Consider the following 23456-nt stretch of genomic DNA (forward strand, 5'->3'; position numbering starts at 1 on the left):
TTTACCCTTTGAGCATGCGGCTCAGAGTTATTTTCAGTGAAATGGGAGGATATATAAATATAAATTGATATATACATTTCATTAATTAATCAATGAATAAGAATGTTTATTCACCTTTCCTTAGGAAGAGTGAGATTGGAAGTTTCTAAATTTGATAAATACACAGAAAAGAAACCAAATCAAGCAGCAGAAGTCACGCCAGAATCAATGGGTGTAGGCAGCTATAGTATTTTGCATTATTGTTAAATTACAAATAACAGTAGAATGGCAAATAACAGCTATATCCAAGAAGATCAACAGATAAAAAGGTCAAATTGCATATTATTGGCAGAATCTTCAATTTCAGTCTAATCAGAACTGTTCCAAGCAACCCATCAGTGGAGAGACTGCAGTGAACCAGTCAAACCCATGACAAAGAAGAAACAGTGCATCTTTGGGAACACTAATGGGGCAATCCAAAGAAATACAAGTAGAATGCAGCCTGGCTAAAAAAAGGGCAAGAAAGATCAAGAACTGGTCAGCATCAGGTGAAAAAATGAGCTGCATGGTTTTTGGTTGAAATGTCTGACTGGTCTATATTTACTCATTTGCCAAGCACTTTAGCAGTATAGTTCAAGGAGATGAAATTGGAGATTGGTTATCATCTAGCAAAAGTTGCCTGATAATGAAAGATCCAATAAAACGGGCGGCACCAAGTAACTACAAGAAACTTGCGGCATTTTCAGATGTACCTTTTATGCCATGTTGCAAATAAAAAGCACAATGCATTCAGTGAAGTGGAATGTAATCTATGAAAACTATTCCTATAGTAATTCTTTAAGCCACTGAGATTTTTAACAAACTGTATTCTAGTATTTACATTGGAGAATAAGTGTATTTTCACTAATTTTCACTAAGAATAGATGATTGAATAGATTAGCAAACAAAACCCCAGAATATAGCACTGGTGTGATAATTTTCAAGTTGTTATTATTCCTACTTGAATGATGTTCTTAGCATTTTATTAAAATTATTTCATGCTTAAATGGGCGGGTAAATATTTATCAATGTTGAAATGTTTTTAAAATTTACAAATGTCACAGTTGCTGTCAATTTTCAAATGGTTTTTGTCTTGTTTATTTAAAAAGTTTTCAATAGACTGAAAAACAATATAGATTTTAAACTGAAAGTAAGAATAGGGAAAAGTAATAACGTGAAAAAGAAATAAAGCAAAATAAAAAAATAAAGAAGTCCATTTTTTTAACCCCCTCTAAGGTTGTATCAATTTTCCAATGTATTTTGGAGATAGCAAACAGAGATGATTTTTCTGGAATTGAAATATTGTTCTGTTTTGGAACAGGTTCAGAATAAGTTGCCTCAGAAGACTGGAGATTTAATGCCTGTAGATGCAGAACAGCATCCTTTAGAAAGTGAAGGTCCTATAATGCAAGATGCAAAAGATGGAGAGACATCGGTAACCGAGAGTGTGGAGAACAAAAAGGATGGAGTTTGTGGGTAAGAAAATGAAAACTAAAGCTGTTGTTATTAACAGAAGTGTGCTGATCTACACTCTAACCCTTCGGGGTAGGAAAATTGTTGGATATCTGAGACATCTAAGGAAAACTCTGAAATCACAATAGATTTCATAGAATTATTGATCTGTTCTTAATGTCTAGCCTTTTGAAAAGAATGTGGTTTTCTGCTAAGAAAATGAAGCATATTTTAAATTCACTTGATGGTGCAATATATGCTATATGCCTGAGAATAATGGCATTAAAATAGCAAGAACTGTGCACAAAACACATTCCATAATAATTGGAATTATTTGTTTACCTGGATGTCTGAACCATATTCCGGCTGATTTCTTATTTGTTAGTCTCTTGCCCATTCCAAAAGAATGCAGAACAAGAGGAATTTAAAAAATTGCCATTCTTCAATCTAAAACCCTCCTCTTCAGTTACCCTGGCTGTTAGGGATACACCCTAGCAAGGATCTGCAGGGCAGTCAGGCAGGCAGGCAAAATATGTGAGATAAGTGTTGTGTAGCTTACACTCAGTAAACCATACACAGTGCCAATTAAAGTAGTTTTATTCCAGCAAGAGTTAAAGCATAGTCAAAACAGTCCATATATCATACACTTAGTTCAGTCCGTCCAGGGATTATTCATTTGCAAATTCCAGTGTCGAAAATGGTCAGTACACTTACAAAATAACAGTCCGGTAATTCATCTCCTCGCAGTAGAGAGAGATATGCAACAAACTCAGAAACTCCTCTCTTCCTTTCTGCAACTCCAGTAATTGCCAGCAAAGCGTCAGGGAATCGTCAGCTTCTCGTCAGTGTCTCTTGCTCCCTCTTATGGTGGTTTCACACCACACCCAAAATACATGCTTTGCATTTAAAGTGACACACACTTAAACTAACATTCATAGTTTATATATATTATTTTACCCAAACTACGTTAGGTGACCTATGTTATACCTAACATTCTCCCCTTTTGGGTAATATAATAATATATATATATCTATTTACAACCTTAACCCATAGTCATCACAACTCTCTTTGTGTTTCACTGCACCTTGGGCTTTCGTGAATTGATCAGCAATATTTTGCTCAGTCATACAATACTTCAATCTTATTAAACCATCTTTTACAGATTGTCTTACATTCAGATATCTAAGATCTGTATGCTTAGATCTCGTTTTTACAGCAATATTTGTAGCCAACTGTATGGCTGCTTGATTGTCCTCATACACAACAATGGAATCATTAACAGTTAATCCCATATCCAACAACAACTGTTTATACAGAATTAAATCAGTACATAATAAAGATAGACATGAAAATTCTGCTTCCATTGTGGACATACTCATGTGTTGCTGTCTAATTGACCTCCAACCAATTAATGCTTTTCCTAATAGTATAGCCATTCCAGAAGTTGATTTCCTAGTGTTTATATCTGTTGCAAAACTTGCATCAGCATATGCACTTAAAATCAAATCATCTTTTGGCTCCAAATACAATGCATAGTGCATCGTCCTTTTAAGATATCTTAAGATACGTTTTGCCGCTTGCCAGTGTCGTTCATTGGGTTCAGCGTTGAATCTAGCCAATTGATTAACCCCATAGGCAATATCTGGCCTTGACCAATTACTAATGTATGATAGACTACCAATTAGCGACTGATAGATAGTCTTATCGAATTTTGAACTCTGAGCATCAGTCCGGCAAAATTCCTGACTCATTGGAGTTTTTGCTGGCTTGCAAAGTTCCATCTTATATGTTTTTAGTAATTGATAAATCTTATCCTCTTGAGATATCTTATAGCCACTATTGGTTTTATTTATTGTCAATCCGAGATACTGTTTTATCTCTCCTAATTGCTTTAATTTTATCCTCTTACCTAATAATGATATTATTTCAGTAGCTTCATTATTAGTTTTTGTAATTAAGGCAATATCATCTGTAAACAACAATAATAATGACACTATTCCACCATTTTTCTCTCTTTTGAATAAACATGGATCAGCTAAACCTGCTTTAAACCCTATATTGTTTAACTCCTTAACAATATATTGGTTCCATTCGTAACCAGATTGTTTTAATCCATAGAGACTCTTTTTAAGCTTCCAACAGTCATTATTAGTTTTATCATCCTTAATCCCTACAGGTTTCTTTAGGTATATAGTGTGCTGCAATGGTGCATGCAGATAGGCAGTTTCTACATCTAAATGATTTATGATATAGTTTTTCTTAGCTGCCCACACTAAAGCTGCTCTCAAGGTTGTTGCTTTTAGACTTGGTGCAAACACTTCTTCATAATCACATGCAGTTTGATTAAATTCTTGAGCTACCAACCTAGCCTTATGGGTAACAGTCCCATTTGTACCTGTTTTTAATTTAAATATCCATTTACAACCAATGGACTTTTCACCTGGAGGTAATGTAGCATTCTCATAGACTCCCATCTGTTTTAATGAATTCAGTTCCTTTTTCATTGCTGTATGCCAGTTCTCCTGATCCTTTGCAGGATACAATTTTAGTTCTTCCACAGTGGTTGGAATTTTACTAATCTGGCACACCATACTTGCCTGATACCTATCAGGTGGTCTACTCACTCGTGTTGACCGTCTAGGTAGAACAGGACTCACAGGTGGACTTTTATCTATAACCTGTTCCTGGTCATCTATTTCCTCTTCACTTATGTCTTCTTTAATTGGTTCTATTTTCTCTTCCTTTACTTTTTCTTTAATTGGATTTTTACTAGTATGGTGGCTCGGGCCCTTGTAGGTTTCTATGACTACACTTTTATTCGAATCTTGTTCCAATTTGTGCCATCCTACATGCTCCAGGAATTGAGCACTAGCACTACAATAAATTTTAGTTGTGCCCTCTTCCCAGAACCTGTAAGATCTATGGTTTGATTCGTAACCTACAAAATATAATCTTTTAGCCCTATGCTGTCCCTTATGTCTCAGTTGTGTGGGAATATGCACCCATGCTGGTGCTCCAAATGTGTGCATATAACTTAGGTCAGGTTTTCTACCATGCCACCATGTGAATGGTAATTCACCTGTTGTTGAGTTAACAACATTATTCAGTATATGATTACCACACATTGTTGCTTCTCCCCACAAATTATCAGGTAATCCTGAATCTGACAACATAGTACGAGCCATTGCCTGCAGTGTTTGGCCTCGCCTTTCTATAAAGGAATTATGTTGTGGCCTATATGGTGCAGACTTTTTATGTTCTACACCTGCCATCTTCAGTCTATTTTGGAATTTATTATTTATAAATTCCGTACCATTATCAGTTACAAGAGTTACTAGTTTCCTTTTAGTTTTTCTCTCTGCAAACTTCAACCAATTAAAGAAATTTTGATATGTTTCCGTTTTACTCTTCATTAAATAACAGAAACCATATCTAGAATAATGATCCATTATACTTAATATATAACGAGCACCTCCCACACTTGGTTTTTTAGGACCTATAATATCAGCAAATACGACCTCTAGAGGCTCCTTTGTTTTAAATCCATTAACTCTATTTGCTGGTATTACCTTGCTTTTTTCTTGATTGCAAGCATTGCAGTGCAAATACTTACTGCAAGGCTTCAGTTTTATACCTTTAGACAGTTCAACAGTTTGCTTGAGCATTTTAAAATTTATATGCCCTAAACGTCTGTGTAACAAATGTATGCATTCATCATGAGGTTTAACATTATACACTGTGTTAGCCACCTCTAATTGATTATCATTTAACACATACAATTCACCTTTTAAAGTTGCAGTCACTTTTTTACCTTCTTTTTCTATTATGCAGTTTTCTCCCCTAAAGGTAACTACATAACCTAGTTTAATCAAAACTCTAACTGAAAGCAAATTAAACTTAAGTTGTGGTACATATAACATTTTTACATTTTCTTTTATGCAAGGACAATATGCAGTACCTTGACCTCTTGCTTTCAGTTTCCAGCCATTAGCTAACGATATCTGCTGTGAACTCGTGGACATCTTAATAAATCTTTTCTTATCTTTTGTTATGCAGTGCGATGCTCCACTATCTACAATCCAAAAATTATTATTGTTCACAGTTTGGTTGCTATACATGGCTAACTCTAAGCATTTTTTATCCTTTTGATGCCTTTTTGCATTCTGGCTGGCATTTTGGCATTTTTCTTTCTTGCAGAATCTGGCCAAATGTCCTTTTCTTCCACAATTAAAACATTTTCTAATTGTGTAGGCTGACGAAGATAATTCCTCTTCTTGTGGCTGTTCCCTTCTGAGTTGATCCCTTTCAAGCCTTCTCCTGGCTTCTTCAATTAATCTGCCAGTAATGTCAGTTAATGTGAGGTTATCCTTTGGCAGCACTTCCAATGAAGTTACATAATCGTCATAACTCTGATCCAATGAAGACAAAATTATATAAACCTGATGCAGTTCAGTGAAGATAAGCTCTTTTTCATGCAGCTCTTGAAAAATTCTCTTCATAGTGTTTATATGAGTCAACATGTCTCCATTCTTTTGAAGATGTGTTCTGAACAGCTTCCGTGTAAGATTTATATGAGCTCCTACACTGTCTCGAACATAAATCTTCTTTAAATTCTCCCAGCACTTAGCAGCTGTTTCTTCTCCACAAATATGGACAAGCTGCTGGTCACTGAGTGTCAGTCCTATTATACAGAGAGCTTGTTCATTTTTCAGTTTCCATTCTTGTAACTTCTGGGCATCATTTTCATCCTCTGGATCCCAAGCATCTACCTCTGGTGGGTTTTGAATTATATTCCACAAACCTTCTCTGCGTAGAAGTAGGCTGCATTTCATAGACCATGAAACATAGTTTGTTCCCTCCAGTTTGGATATTAGAGACAAACTTGGTAAATTGACTTGTGCCATCTTTCTCTGGATATTACACTATAATTAAACACAGCTGTCTGTTTACAGTATTGTGTAACTACACTAGCTCTCACTTTATATAAGCCTGTTATATCCTGGTTAGTCTGACTGTGCAGCTGGGCCCATAACCAGTGTTAGGGATACACCCTAGCAAGGATCTGCAGGGCAGTCAGGCAGGCAGGCAAAATATGTGAGATAAGTGTTGTGTAGCTTACACTCAGTAAACCATACACAGTGCCAATTAAAGTAGTTTTATTCCAGCAAGAGTTAAAGCATAGTCAAAACAGTCCATATATCATACACTTAGTTCAGTCCGTCCAGGGATTATTCATTTGCAAATTCCAGTGTCGAAAATGGTCAGTACACTTACAAAATAACAGTCCGGTAATTTATCTCCTCGCAGTAGAGAGAGATATGCAACAAACTCAGAAACTCCTCTCTTCCTTTCTGCAACTCCAGTAATTGCCAGCAAAGCGTCTTATGGTGGTTTCACACCACACCCAAAATACATGCTTTGCATTTAAAGTGACACACACTTAAACCAACATTCATAGTTTATATATATTATTTTACCCAAACTACGTTAGGTGACCTATGTTATACCTAACATTGGCAATTATTTTCTTTCCATCACCAACTACTCCATAGCATAAGGTAAAGGTGAAGCTTTCTGAATCTCCAAACATTAAACCATATACCAAACAAGTCAACAGTTTGCTTATATTTATAATTTATAATCAATAATTATAGTATTATATAAATTTATAGTATCAGTAATATACATGCTACCCTAGTAAACATACACCCTGTGTAAAAATGGGTCAGGCACAGAACAATAAATATAACAGATTGTAGTAGTGAACATGTCATTGAAAGAAAGTTTCTGGAGTTTCAGTTAAGCTGTGATGGTTGTAAATATGTATGTTGGTTACAGAGTTACTCTTTTATCACTGTTATAACTAGAAATTTCCAAGATAGTCATTAAATGAGGATTACTTACATATGAATATGGCCACTGTCTAAAATAGAACCCTCAGAACATTTCAGTACAGGTAGTCCGTGCTTAACAATGGTAATTGTTAAAGAGCTGTGGTGGCACAGCAGTTAGAATGTAGTACTGCAGGCTACTTCTACCAGCTGCCAGCAGTTCGGCAGTTCTGGTCTCACCAGGTTCAAGGTTGACTCAGCCTTCCATCCTTCTGAGGTGGGTAAAATGAGGACCCAGATTGTTGGGGGAAAGAGGCTGACTCTGCAAAACGCTTAAAGCATTGCAAAACTGAAAAGCATTGTAAATCTGTATATAAGTCTAAGTGCTGTTGCTATTGCTAGTTAGGATTGGCAACTCCATTGCTGGTAGAATCAGTTGTAAAATGTGATGGCATGTGACTGCAGTAACTTACAACAGCAGTTCCAGTTACTGTTGTTAAGCAAATCTCACACAGTTGGTAGGTATGATGTTATGTGGTTGCCATTTTCAACAACCTACTGGCTTCCCTATTTACTTTGCATGTCAGAAGCAAATAAATGGCTGTCATGTGACTGCAGGATACATTTGTTGAAATTGCAGGTAGGTTGTCAAGCTTCCAAACTGTGATCATGTGACTGTAGGAATGCTGCAACTAAAAGAACCATCCATAAGTCTCTGTTTGGTGCCATTGTAACTTTGAGGGGTAACTGAACAAGTAATTGTTAGGCAAGGACTACCTTTACTGCCTTCTACTAAAAGGATGTTTATGAGACTAAAATACATATCCTTCGATTTCTGCAAGTAATCTGTTGCATTGTATTCTTGGAAAAGACATAGTTGACATATAGTTCAAAGGACTTTGGATGAAGTGACTCACAAAAATTGAATAAACCGATCTTGTGTAATGTATTTAAATACTCAAGTGTTATGTGAAAGCCATGTTATAATAGAAAAATCTGTAGCAACACTAACTAATCTCAATGTTAAAAAGCTGTTTTGTTCTGCATTTCCTAGGAAATTCCATGGTAATAGACTGCTGACCATGAAAAAAGATATAGTTACCTTGTTGAAACTATATATTATTGGCTATTACCACTCTGAATAACAACAATAATAAAAATGTTACAACTAAACCTGCTGAATCAAGCAACTTCAATATACTAAGGCTTTTCCATATATGTTTATTATGGAGTATACAGGCCATCCTCTTGATTGAAATAACTGATAATGTTTGGAAATTGCAGAGAAGAGGGAAGAAAGTTGTTAGTGTTTGGGGATAAACCCCCTAGCAGAGTATGCAGCAGCAGTCCAGCCAGGCAGGCAAATGAGAGAGAGAGTGGGCCCAAGAGTATACACACACTGGAGACAAAAACACTGTTTGTGGTTTTAAAATAGTTATTTAATTCACACAGAGATTAAGAAGTGTCATTCAGTCCATATATCATTATCCAGTATATCCATCCAGTTATCAAGTTCATTAACAGTAAATACAATGTCCTTATCTGCTTGTAAATCTTCTCCTCCCGATACCTTTCTCTCAAAGACAATGCTGAATCCACAGCTCACCAAGCAAACAGTCTTTGTGTTCAGTTGAAATGGTATCTGGCACAGTAGCCTCCAAAAGCAAGCAGATAGACGTTCCAGCAGGCAGCAGACCAGGAACAGAACCAGGTGCATCCAGAAGCCGGGTCTATTATGTTTCCCTTCCTACCTATATTACTGCCTGCAACCGCACCCACAATGACATTGCAGTTTCTTGTGCTTAAAGCAACAAAACACTTAATCCTAGGTTTACATATTTATTCAACCCAAACCTGGTTGGTGTATCCATATACCCAACATTCTCCCCTTTTGGGTGATATAAATATGTAATGCCTTTACATTCTAAACCCATATTTTTCACAACTCTCTAGATGCTTAATAGCACCTTGGGCTTTAGTAAAATGATCAGCTACATTGTCCTCCGACATGCAGTACTCCAGCTGTATCAATTTACTCTGTACAGATTGTCGTACATTAAGATACCTCAAATCTGTATGTTTACTTCTCGTTTTAACTGCAAAATTAGTGGCCATTTGAATTGCTGCCTGATTATCTTCATGTACAACTATAGGGTAATTTACAGTTATACCCATATCCTTCAACATTTGTTTGTACATAATTAACTCAGTACACAATAAAGATAAACAGGAGAATTCTGCCTCCATAGTAGACAAACTTATATGCTGTTGCCTTATTGACTTCCAGCCTATTAATGTCTTACCCAGCATTATGGCTGTTCCTGAAGTCGACTTTCTAGTATCTCTTTCTGCTGCAAAACTAGCATCTGCATAAGCACTCAATATGAGATCACCTTTTGGTTCTAAATACAGTGCATGGTGTAATGTTCCTTTAAGATATCTTAGGATTCTTTTCAATGCTATCCAGTGACATTGAAGCGGATCATTATTGTGTCGTGCCAGCTGGTTAATACTAAAAACAATATCTGGCCTTGACCAATTGCTAATATATGATAAGCTACCAATCAAAGATTGATACAGTTCCTTATCACATTTGGGACTTTGTGTATCCATTTTGCAAATATCCTGACTCATTGGAGTCTTTGCAGGCTTACAAAGTTCCATCTTATAATCTATTAGCAATTTCGATATCTTATCTTCCTGAGATATCTTAAAACCTTTCTGTGTTCTCAGTATATTTAATCCTAGATATCTCTTTATCTCCCCTAATTGCTTGATTTTTATTTTCTTGGCTAATGATGCAATTATTTCATTTGCTTCATCATTAGTCTTAGTTATCAGAGCAATATCATCAGTAAACAACAATAATAATGATATCTTCCCATTCTTTTCTCTCTTAAATAGACATGGGTCGGCTAAACCAGCTTTAAACCCTATATTGGTCAGTTCCTTCACAATATACTGGTTCCATTCATAGCCCGATTGTTTAAGACCATAAAGGCTCTTCTTTAATAACCAACAATCATTATTATTATTATTGTCTCCTTTAAATCCATTAGGCCTTTTCATATAAACAGTATGTCTTAGTGGAGCATGCAAGTAAGCAGTTTCCACATCTAGGTGGTTAACTATATATTTCTTGCTTGCTGCCCACACTAAAGCTGCCCTTAAAGTTGCTGCTTTCAGACTAGGTGCAAATACTTCATCATAGTCTTTTGCACTTTGTCTAAAGCCTTGGGCTACTAACCTTGCCTTATGGATTGTGTTTCCATCCTTATCTGTTTTTATTTTAAAAATCCATTTACAGCCAATGGGTTTTTCATTACTAGGTAATCTCACGTTCTCATACACTTGCATATCCTTCAAGGATTTCAATTCCTTGTTCATTGCTGCATACCAATTTTCTTTCTCTTTAGAAGGATATCTTCTTATCTCATCCACAGTACTTGGGATTCTATTTTCCTGGCACACTGTGTTAGCCTGGTATCTTTCAGGCGGTCTAGATATACGTGTAGTCCTTCTGGGAATTACAGGGCTTGGTTGAGTTACTACCTGTTCCTCATCTTCAGCTATTTCTTCCTCTAGGGGCTCTAATTCTTCCTGTACTTCTTCCTTTACATTATTTTTAAAGTTACAGGGATACTTAATGGGATTTCTGTATGATTCAATAATCACCTCATTATTATTATCCTGCTCTAACTTATCCCATCCTACGTGCTCTAGAAATTGGGCATTAGCACTACATAACACCTTAGATGTGCCTTTCTCCCAAAATCTATATGCCCTATGGTTAGCTTGATAACCAACGAAGAAAAATTGTTTAGCTCTATGTTGCCCTTTACGCCTGAGTTGTGTAGGGATATGCACCCATGCTGGTGCACCAAATGTGTGCAGGTAACTCAAATCAGGCTTCCTGCCATGCCACATGGTGAATGGTATTTCACCAGTAGTTGAGTTAACCACATTATTTAATAAATGATTAGCACACATTGTGGCCTCCCCGCACAAAGAATCAGGTAACCCAGAATCAGTTAACATAGTACGGGTCATCGCCTGCAATGTTTGGCCTCGCCTTTCAACAAATGCATTGTGTTGTGGTCTGTATGGTGCAGATGTCTTATGAGCTATTCCAGCTGCCTTTAACCTATTCTGGAATTTGCTATTAACAAATTCCATGCGATTATCTGTCACCAGGGTTATAAGTTGCCGTTTGGTTTTTCTTTCAGCAAACTTTAACCAGTTGAAGAAATGTTGATATGTTTCAGTTTTGCTTTTCATTAGGTAGCAAAACCCATATCTAGAGTAATGGTCCATAATGCTCAGTATATATCGAGCACCCCCCATACTGGGTTTCTTTGGACCTATAATGTCTGCAAATACAACTTCTAAAGGTTCTTTAGTTTTGAAACCATTTAGCCTATTTGCAGGCATTATTTTACTCTTATCTTCACAACAGACATTACAACGCAAATACTTATCACAGGGCTTTAACCTTATTCCTTCAGATAACTCAACTGTACGTTTTAGCATTTTAAAATTTACATGCCCCAAACGTCTATGCAATAAATGGATACATTCATCATGAGGCTTGGTATTATTAAATACAGTCTGTGCCTCCCCTTTCTTACTATCATGTAAGACATATAATGCTCCATTTAAAGCTGCAGTTACCCTTTTGCCATCTCTTTCCAGTATGCACTTATTATTCTCAAATGTAACTACATATCCTAGTTTATCTAATACACTCACAGAAAGTAAGTTCATTTTTAACTGTGGTACATATAACATTTTTATATTCTGGTTTAAACATGGACAATAAGCAATACCTTCACCCTTGGCCTTGAGGTGCCAGCCATTGGCGAGTGATATACGTTGTGAGCTTGTAGACATTTTTATAAACTTTGTCTTATCTCTCGTGATGCAGTGGGATGCTCCACTGTCCACCACCCATAAATCATTCTTCATATCACAGTTGTTAAACGTGGCTAGTTCAAAGGATTTCTTTGGCTTCTTTACATTCTGGCTTTTTACTTTTCTGCAGAATCTTGCCAAATGTCCTCTGCCTCCACAATTAAAACACTTTTTAATTGTGTATGCCGTTGAAGATAACTTCTCTTCTTCCGGGTGCTTTACTTTACACAGCTGGTTTCTCTCAGACTTTGAAGATAATTTCTCTTCCTTATTCTTATCTTCCCTCAGCTGGTCACGTTCAAACCTTCTCCTGGCTTCCTCTAATAGCCTGCCGGTTATCTCAGTTACTGATAAACTGTCTTTTGGCAACACCTCTAATGCAGTCACAAAATCATCATAGCTTCGATCCAATGAAGACAATATAATGTATACTTGTTGCAACTCATTAAATATAAGCTCTTTTTCTTGCAGTTCTTGAAAAATGCTTTTCATACAGTTTAAATGAGTTAACATGTCTCCATTTATCTCAAGATGTGTTCTAAACAGCTTCCGTGTAAGATTGATATGAGCTCCTACACTGTCTCGAACATAAATCTTCCTAAGACTCTCCCAGCAGTCTGCAGCACTTTCCTCTCCACGGATATGAATGAGTTGCTGGTCAGACAGGGTGAGACCTATGATGCACAAAGCCTGTTCATTCTTTCGTTCATAATCTTGTATCAGTTTATAATCCTCTTCATCATTGGGATTTAAATTAGATACATCTGGTGGGTTTGTTATTATGTTCCACAAACCTTCTCTTCGTAGAAGTAAACTACACTTCAGTGACCATGAAACATAGTTTGTTCCATCTAGTCTGGATATCATGGACAGACTTGGCAAATTTACTTGTGCCATTGCTCTTGTGAAAAATAACTATTTAACAAACAGTTTGTTCAGTAATGTGCAACTCCCACCAGCTCTCACTGCTATATCCTGGTTAGTTAGACTGTGCTCACTCTGCTGGGCCCATAACCAATGTTAGTGTTTGGGGATAAACCCCCTAGCAGAGTATGCAGCAGCAGTCCAGCCAGGCAGGCAAATGAGAGAGAGAGTGGGCCCAAGAGTATACACACACTGAAGACAAAAACACTGTTTGTGGTTTTAAAATAGTTATTTAATTCACACAGAGATTAAGAAGTGTCATTCAGTCCATATATCATTATCCAGTATATCCATCCAGTTATCAAGTTCATTAACAGTAAATACAATGTCCTTATCTGCTTGTAAATCTTCTCCTCCCGATACCTTTCTCTCAAAGACAACGCTGAATCCACAGCTCACCAAGCAAACAGTCTTTGTGTTCAGTTGAAATGGTATCTGGCACAGTAGCCTCCAAAAGCAAGCAGATAGACGTTCCAGCAGGCAGCAGACCAGGAACAGAACCAGGTGCATCCAGAAGCCGGGTCTATTACGTTTCCCTTCCTACCTATATTACTGCCTGCAACCGCACCCACAATGACATTGCAGTTTCTTGTGCTTAAAGCAACAAAACACTTAATCCTAGGTTTACATATTTATTCAACCCAAACCTGGTTGGTGTATCCATATACCCAACAAAAGTTATTTAACAATGCCAGAACAATGGTAAGCTATGGACATTTCTGTTTTTCTTGCAGACCTCCACCATCTAAAAAAATGAAGCTTTTTGGATACAAAGAAGATCCATTTGTTTTTCTTCCCGAAGATGATCCTCTGTTTCCTCCTATTCAGTAAGATGTATTTTTTTTTGTATAATAGTTTGCTTACTAAATTCTAGAGCTTATGAATAGCTTTTAACATATTGAAGAAAATAAAGTGGAATGGAACATAAAATATTTGTATATGAAGTGTCTTAATTGGGTGATGTTGGGCCAGTCAAACCTACCTCACAAGATGGTTGTTGGAAAAAAATAGGAAGGAGTACTGTATATGACTTCTTGAACTCCTTGAATGAAAGCCAGATAGAAATCTAATAAATAAGTAGATAGATAGTCTGTTGGAAACTGAAAGTAAATTCTAAAGATACATGGTGAGGGGATATGGTTGACATCTAAAGTTGGCTTGATTGTCTTAATATATATTAAATCAAAATCTCTCAATAGTCCTACTGTTTTTAATTATTTCATATAAGATCCAGCCTTTTGACTCCTAGGATTCCTAGGAGGATTTTTTAAAAAAATAAACAGAACATCAATAAAACATTGAAAGTTTTAAAAAAACCATAATAAAGGACAAATATACAAATGAAATGCCATAAACCCATATTTTTAAAATATATAATTTGTGCTTTCAAAATCCTAAGTGATGATACAAAATTTAAAACATTTAAGTCAATATTTCTGAAAGGATTTTTTTTTTAAATCATAGCTCTGTATCCAGAGATGCCTTTCTGCTAATAAAAAAGCATCATTTGTTCTAAGAAAAGGCATGGAGAATATGTATCAGATAAGAGCTTCTACTTGGACAAATCTGTTGTTAGATTTCTCTAGCCAGCAAAAGTACCCTTTCTCTAGTGCATTCCATGTATGTAAGACTGCAACATCTGTTACGTAGCTTTCATTATGATTTGGTCCCCATATTTTTACACTGTATTGTAACCTCACCTCACCTCCAGTTTTTGTGGTACCGTTTTCATATAATAGGATGCTATACTTCATGTTCACTGAATCCAGATAATATGATTTTGAGAAGAAAGAAAATGAGTTCCAATAAAATAGAATGTATTTTAGAGCTTATTCTAAATATACTGCATTTACTCATTCAAGTACAGTTGAGTAAGTTCCAGTAAAATATTTTCTGAGGAAATAAAACACCCTACAGAATTGTCTGTGTTGGGTAAAATTGCAATAGGATGATTGTATTTAATACTTGTAAATTATTTTCAGGAACTTTTATGCACTGGATCCTTCATTCCCTAAAATGAATTTGTTAACTCGTACTCAAGAAGGAAAGAAAAGACAGGTGTATATGGTTTCCAAGGAGATACGAGATGTACTGTTAAACAACAGTGAAAAGCTAAAGGTTTGATTTGTATTTATGTTTTCAGTAAAAATCATTATTCAAAATGCTATTAAGAGAAGTTGAGAATCTTCTTTTGAAAATTGATGTCTTTTGTTACAACTTGATTCAAATGGTGCACTTTTGCTATTAATTTTAGTGCAGTTGTGTAGAAAGGTTTGTCTCAAAATTTGGATTAATCAGTGCCATTGGTTGCACTGTTACCAACAATTTTGATTTTTCGTCTACTCTACTGCTGATAGTCCCAGATAGATTCTACATAAAGAGGTATAGTATCACATTATATAAAGGAAGAAAATGTTATCCTGTGTACGAATGAAAGAAACCAACAGGGCTGCCATTACAGCTTTTTGCCACCTTGCTAAATCAGTCTTCTCTTTACTCATTTCAAGTTGTAATTGGCCCTTTAAGAAGATGCTGCTTGCTCCCAGCAATTCACTTCCAGACAGGACTTGCCAATGAGCAAAGTTATCAAGGAAGAAATAATTAGCATCTGGTAAAGAAACTGTTCTCATCAGGATTACCACAAGTCATCTTTTTGTTCCTAGCAATATGCCATTTGTCTGGATTTTGATTGCTTAGTGTATAATTATTCCAGTTGTTCTTTGGGACTATCATTTCTATTTGCTAATTTTTTAAAGACTGATTCAAGTTTTTTATGTCTAATGACAAATTCTTCTTTAAATTCTTGTCAGAAAGACTTTGTTGCATTTTTTTTTTTTACCATCTTCTGGGAATAGACTGTTCCCAGGAAAACACGGCACTGATGATATTATTGATTCAAAGTCCTGATGCAGTTCCTCAGAAATGTTTCTGAATGCCATTATAAGTTGCTTGTCTTGTTATGTCTCCAATATCAAAAACAGTTTTCTTACATTCCCCAAAATGCATTTATTTTTTAAAATTAATTTCAAAGACTTTATTCCAAATACAATATTCCAATGTTTTCAGAGCTCTTAATTCATTTAAAATTTTAAAGCTAAAAGTTTGTCTTGCTTTCTGCTGTTTATTTTCAATTTTTAAAAGTTATAAAGATACTTCTTTTTCTCATGTTAATGATTTAAGATACTCACCCATTGCTTTCAGTCTTGGCATTTTGAAGGTGGTGAACTTCTTTAAAGCATAATAGAACATTTTCCAAAGTGCTTAGGAAGGGAAGTGCAAACTTGATGTCTTTTGGAAGGTTTTGTATTGGAGCTGGGGCAAATACAGGAATTTTCCTTCGCTCCTAGTTCTTTTACTCTCTAGAGACCACTACTTTTCAGCCTCCTAGTGAGAAACAAATTCATGGCACATAGTTTGGGGGATCTTTCATCCTCTCTTTCTCCAGGGAGGATAGAAGGAGTCAATCTGATTGTTGGCTCCCTGTTCTTAGCTGCAGACATTGGTTCTGCTTTTCCCAGAGCCATCTTCAGTCCACCATTCTTCTCATGAAGATAACTCTGCAAGGCACTGCTTGCCCCTCCTAAAATAAATCAAAAATATTTGAAGGTACAGGAGACAATTATCTCTATGTCTGGGATAGAGCTCTTACAGGATTAAAATTTCTGCAAAATCTTAGATCAATAAGAGTATTTGGCTCAGGGGAGATTCCCCATTATTACAGTATTTAAATCTGCATCTCATAGTCTTTAATTCTTGACAGTAACTGTTGCAATCATTTTTGACCTTGAATTCATGCAACTACTGCAGCATTGAATCTGGCATACAGTACTTTAATTCATTTGCTCAATTATTTTTCTTTTCAAACCATTCTAGTGGAACCATCCTTGAATTTGTGAACTGTTTGGCAAATCTTAGCTTTTTTTTATTTTTGGGCAGTCTTTCAGGCAGATGTTGCAACTGCCATTTTATATGAATTGACAAAGAAAAACTTATGTTTAAGGGAGATTTAATTGCCTGTCCACAAAGAATAACAAGTTGGATTATAGATACCAGTCAACTAACAAAGCCCAAGTTTTCCATGCAGCATATTGTGGGATGATTTCTTAAGGGCAGATGTAATACCAGCAGCAGTATATCACTCCTTGATATTTGTTGATAGACCGTTTGATCCCAAAGGCCACAATATTCAAAATTATTCAGTAAGACTAGTACTATTTGGATGCTGTTTTTGAAGACGAGGTCCCTTCTTGTGTACTACAGTGACATATTCGCTCCACCTCTGATGAGTACAGTTTACAAATCATCTCTATGTGTGATTTATAGAGATTACCGCCCCCAAAAAAGACTGTGTAATTTATCTGTAATTGTGATTCCTTATATAAATGCACAGAAGATCACTCAATCTTCTTTTTATCCCAAAACTTTGTCTACCTTGAGGTTTTATTTTGAGGCATTATACCTTTCTCTGTTTATTTCAATATTTATTATGTTCAATATATATTGAATATAATATTGAATACATATTGAAAATAATCCTTATGTGATTAATGGAACTCTATTAAATGCCTGTTCTATCTCATATCTCACTATCAATATATATTGGTATATTGTTCCACCGTTGTTGGTGCTGAGTTCTGCCAAACTGCTTCAAATTACTAATTGGTATTAGAATGCTTAAGTATGTTGAAATAACCTACTTTTTAAAACCTCATGTAGGTTATTAACACAGGAATTAAAGTGTGGTGCCGCAATAATGATGGAGATGGTTGTGCCTTCAGATTAGCACAAGAGGTAAGAATGAATGCATTATTATTACATTTTATTTTTCTATAATACTCCTGGAAACACCAACAACAACTTGCAATATTTAGATTTGTCCTGTGTTATTACTGCATATGCTTTTATATTCACTTCATTACATTATGTTTGTTTTTACTATTACTCACTTTATTGGTACTTCACCCTTTCGAAGAAACCTAGGGCAACATAACACATGATAGTTGGCAGATACCTTTCTTTTTCTCACACATGAAAGAGCCTTGGAGTTTAACAATTTAAAGTAAAACTTAAAAGTATTCAAGGTAGGTATAATAATCATTCACAGTGTCACAAATAGGAGACCTATTATCATGCTTACTGATGAAGTTTTATTTAGCAGCTTCAAACTGCTAGGTTTTTTTTTGAAGTTACATTGTAATAAATTAATAGTTGAGACAAAAGTACTTATCTATAAACAAAAATGGAATAGGCTTAAGATCTAAAGATTTAAAAATGGCAGTGTTCATTCATTCATTCATTCATTCAATTTATTATTATATCTTTTGTGTCAAACAACAATCCTGTGGGGTAAGTTAGGTAGAGGAAAAAATGACTGGCTGAAAGTTCCTCAGTGAGCTCATATGGATGGACCTAAACTATTATCACTACAATGCTAGTTCATTTCCTTAACCACTACACCATAGTACGTTAGAAACCATCAAAAGAATATTTCACTTCCCTGGAACAGTACCTTGAAATAAATAGAAGAGAACTTCATAATAAGATTTCCTGTTCTTTTATTTCATTTAGGGAATTTATTTCAGCATTAACAGTTTTGTGCTATACAATGGTGTAAAATTTGCGTAGATTTGTAGTAGAGTTGAATATCTCTGTTAACAGTGCTTATGTCCATCCATGCATATGGAAATATTGTTTGGAAGTGCTCTGTTTAGACGGACTGAAGTTTAAGTGGCACTGGAGAATATTGCTTCTTTCATCACAAAGAAATTGTAATTGGTTTACAATCACAATTGAGTCCGAAATTTCTGTTGCTCAGCAAGACTTTGGGTTAAATGAATTTGCATCATTTTGTGACCTTTCTTGCCATAGTTGTTAAGTGAATCACTGCAGTTGTTAAGTTAGTAACATGGTTGTTAACTGAATTTGGCTTCCCTATTGACGTTACTTGTGAAAGATTGCAAAAGGTGGTCACATGACCCTGGGATGCTGCAACAGTCATAAATATAATTCAGTTGCTAAGCTGTTTAATTTTCAATTAATTTTAATTGGGAATACCATGCCTATATTTTTATTGGGGTAGTAGGATTGTTGGAATAGAATGGCAATCTCTTGAAGTTTCTATGTTAGATTTTTTTTAAAGTATCCTCAGTGTTTATGGCATTAGGAGCCGCTGTGGCGCAGTGGTTAGAGTGCAGTACTGCAAGCTACTTCTGCAGCCAGCTGCCTACAATTTGGCAGTTCAAATCCTACCAGTATGGTTAGAAGACTGTACTGTTGATGTAGTCTATTAACTGACTGTATATTTTGTTTCGTACTATTGTATTACACAGCCAGAAAGTGTTGAAAGTCCCAGTCTCTTATTATTATATTCCATTCAGTTGCTGAAAATCTTTCCTTAAAAATAGATTTCTGTTTTGAATTTTGAAAGAAATGGCTGCATTTTAAAAACTAAGTCTTTCATTTCCAGGGCATATATACATTGCACCCTTTCATCAGTGCCAGAACTATTAAGGCTGGCATAGAAGATATTAAAATTTTGTTAACTGAAGAAAATCCATTCTTAAGTAGGTTCAGTAATGAATCACGCAGTCAACTGAATGGAATGGGTAAGTGAGCATTCTTGCTAACTAGTACCAGAAGTTATTTGAGATTCAAAATTTGGTTTACATTGTTTATTTAGTTTTAGAGAAGTTGATTTGTAGCTGGTTATCTTTTTATATTAATTGTGAATGCTGATGCCCATTCATCAGACGGTAACTCTTAAACCTCTCTGGTATCCTTTTTGCTAACTTTACTTTTCGTGTTTTCACTTGGCCTAAATGACTTGTAGATTGTAGCCATCCATTATTTTTATTTTCTAAGAATGCCTCAGAGACTGATGTCGGGCCCCAACTAACTTTGGGGACTAAAGATAACCCGGTAATCAAGTTCATTGCGTAAATGAGAGCTTGTGAAATTTAGAGATTCCTCTATCTGATGAAGATCACTATCCCAACATTTTTAATACCAGCTCAGGAATATTCATAATTTCCTAACATCTGCTTTGATGGTAGTGTTCAGCAAACTGTATGGAGAATAACTGTGGATCATAGGTTGGATCGCTATGGGTTAATGTCATTTGTATTTACAATAATCTGTTGCTTTAAAACATTACACTCTCTTTGTTTCAGCTATGGGGAGCATTGTCTTGAAATATGAACCAGACCAAAGGTAAGTGACCTCTGTGTTCCGTTTATGCAAATTTGTGTGTGGATGTACAGATCCTTTTGAATAGAAACTGAACAGAAATCATAAAAGGATTAATTGAATACTTTCAAGAAACCCTAATTTATAGGATCCTAGAACAAACAAGTCATTAGTATTGTTTAAAATTACTAATGAATCATTTGAAGAAAGTAAAACTGAAGTGTCAACAGAGTATGCATTTGTCTATTTGTAGCAAACAAGATACCCATCAGTGCTCTGTTTTGCTGTGTGGTTGGCTTGGCAAGACATCCCTTCGTGCCTTCGTGCCCAAGAATGAGCGATTGCATTACCTGAGAATGATGGGACTTGAGGTATTCAAAGCAAAAAGGAAAGAAGAAAATTTAGAAGGTCAGTTGGAAGCAGCATCTTTAGATACTTCAGGGCAAGTGCTAGAAGAAATTGAATTTGAATGTAAAACGAAAAACATCAATCAATTACCAACAATAAGAGAAGATGAATTGAATGGACAGCATGAAAAAATATTGGAAGCTGGCACAGTAGAAAACCTTTCTTCTACTGACAAAGATGAAAATACCAAAAATATGCAAAGCAAAAGTAATGTTGACATTATGGAAAAAAAAGACTAAAAGTCCGTCAGTTTGCATTGACTAATGTGCATTTTTTATAATTATGTACTGCAAAGCATCTAAAAATAATTTTAATAAAGAAAATATTTCAGTTGAGAAATACGGTACACAATTATTTTATAAGTTTTTTCCCAATCTTTTTAGTATAAATAGTTTTAACCAAATGAACAACATATTGCAATCATTTCAGTTAATTTGTTTCTATCAGTGGATTTTGAATCACTAAAATGATATTTGTCATTTTAGATTTATTGATACATTAATATAATTTATAAATATGATTATGATTTTCTTCTGTAATTTGTAATATATTTCTTTGGGAGAGAATTTTATCTTTCATACACTCTTAGTAATTATTATTGTTCCTCTGAATTCATGCAATAAAAATGAACTAATGTAAGTATACAGTAGCCTAGATTCAAGCTGTGTAATTATAACTCCTAAAATTCAGTTTCCATTCAAAATGTATGTTAGTTTTATACCATTTTCTTTTCCCCAAATCTGGATTTTACACCTGACAATTGGTTTTAGATTGGGATTTGGAGAAACGTCTGAAAAATTGATGTCACTATATTCGTTCAAATTTTGTGCCAATTTTTTTTATGATTTGTTCCACTAACTTTGGGTTGCCAGGATAGGTTATACAGCTTATATTAAAATTACATGTTTCTGTTTACTCAAATTCATGTTAAGGTTTTTGTACTAGTTTTGTATCACTTCATGCTATGATTGCCTGGATTTTGTACCACCACAATTAAACGTCTCAGTTCAGAGGATATACTTAAAACTATCAATCTTGCTGTATTCACCCAAAACCTGAGCCAGAGTTTAGTATTGCATTGCCCCATCCAATACAGTATGAGTTTTAGCTCATACAGGAAAATACTTCTGTTTTAGCCACAATAATGATCAGTCTGATAGTCAGTATTTTTATCCCTTTTTATATTAGTACGGCTGTACTATCTTATTTTTCATGTTCTTGTGATTTCTGAGATTTAAGGGTTCCTTCCCCCTCAACCCCTCCAGAACTTGAATTATATCATTTCTTGAACAATTTTGGTCATTAAATGAAACAACATTACCAGACACATTTTCTAAATCCATTCCTTCCAGATTGGACTTCTCGAATATTGCTAATGGAAGTAGCTGTTTAAAGTACATTCCAAATAATTATGTCACTTAACATTGATGTTCTAGACATTTAGGTTTTAATTGATGACTGTCATCAATTCTTTGTGTGTCTTCATTTGAATGGAGAACTATTTACACATTTATCCTCAACCACAACAAAATTGCCAGTAAGTAAATTATTATAAATAAGTGCTATTTACACTGCATCAAATTGTTTCTATAACTGGTGCTAAGCTTTTGTGGGAATGTAGATAAATCAAACACAAAAGTGGGTTTGGTAAAAAAAAAATACAAATGAAATGTTGGTGATTATTTGGGGTCAGGCCATGTTATTTTTGAGGTATTCTGTAGCTCATCATGAGGACTTCACAGTTGAATGAATGTGGATGGGTGTGTGTGGTGTGTATGCCTTTGTGTGTGAGAGAGAAAGAGCAAATGAACTGGTAAAGTTTTGCTATTATTTTAAATTTACTGGGTCTCCATGTATTCCAAAGAACCGGTTGTGCCTCAATGTTTGGTGGAAAGTGATTTCAGTGTGACTATTGACCAGGGCTGTGAATGAGAGACCATAAGCCAAACCTGGGACCAGGGCTGGTATTCACCAGGTTCTGACCAGTTCTGGAGAACCAGTAGTGGGAATGTTGAATAGTTTGGAGAACCAGCAAATTCCACCTCTGACTGGAGATTTTATAGTATCCTTCCCTTGCCATGCCCACCAGGCCACGCCCACAGAACTGGTAGTTGACAAATTTGAATCCCACCACTGCCTGTGACCATGTATAACACTGCCCCAAGGTTTTTGCGGCTATCCATCCCAGAATGCCCCAAACATCAAGAGACTGTCAACGCCTTAATTAATTCATTGTTTATTCTTTCATGAGGATGAGCGGGGAGGCTCGGGCAGAAATTAGCCATGAGAAAAATGGAGACATCAGAGAAGTGGTTATGATTCTGGAGTGCAGGGATGTCAAACTCGCAGTGTCACAGTGGCATGACATGACGTATTGTGATTTCCCCTTCGCTAAATGGTATGGGCATGGCCAGTGCATGACGCATCCAGCCCGCAGGCCACGAGTTTGACAACCTTACTCTAGTGGGTAAAATCCAGTATCCTGATAAAACCCATCAATATTTATACTAACTTGTTTAAATTGGTAGAGTAATTTAACACTTTTGCATCAACAAAAAGATATGTAATATTTTTCATAAAACTGCTTTCTTTCTGTTGATTTTTATTTACAAAAAGGGAACCAAACTAATTTGCTATAGCAAAGCAAACAAAAGTAAATATAAAATAAAATCTAAGGCTGGAATTTTTATTATGACAGATTTTTTTTGGCCTACAGCCCACTTGTAG

At 35.5% G+C, this 23456-nt stretch overlaps 1 protein-coding gene across 1 annotated transcript in view; it reads left to right on the top strand.

Moving 5' to 3' along the window:
- NSUN2 (NOP2/Sun RNA methyltransferase 2) overlaps positions 1 to 21063 on the top strand; it is a 41715-nt gene extending 20652 nt beyond the window's left edge. The window contains exons 13-19 of the mRNA XM_087930660.1: positions 1340 to 1494; positions 13871 to 13963; positions 15119 to 15254; positions 17853 to 17927; positions 19603 to 19741; positions 20306 to 20345; positions 20575 to 21063. Of these exons, the coding sequence (XP_087786786.1) occupies positions 1340 to 1494; positions 13871 to 13963; positions 15119 to 15254; positions 17853 to 17927; positions 19603 to 19741; positions 20306 to 20345; positions 20575 to 20968 (1032 nt within the window). The 3' untranslated portion in view covers positions 20969 to 21063. The remainder of the gene's footprint in view (positions 1 to 1339; positions 1495 to 13870; positions 13964 to 15118; positions 15255 to 17852; positions 17928 to 19602; positions 19742 to 20305; positions 20346 to 20574) is intronic.
- Positions 21064 to 23456: the final 2393 nt, after the last annotated feature.

This window comes from Pseudonaja textilis, chromosome 3 (genome assembly GCF_049901715.1).
Source record: "Pseudonaja textilis isolate UNSWEBS1 chromosome 3, rPseTex1.2, whole genome shotgun sequence".
Taxonomy (NCBI): domain Eukaryota; kingdom Metazoa; phylum Chordata; class Lepidosauria; order Squamata; family Elapidae; genus Pseudonaja; species Pseudonaja textilis.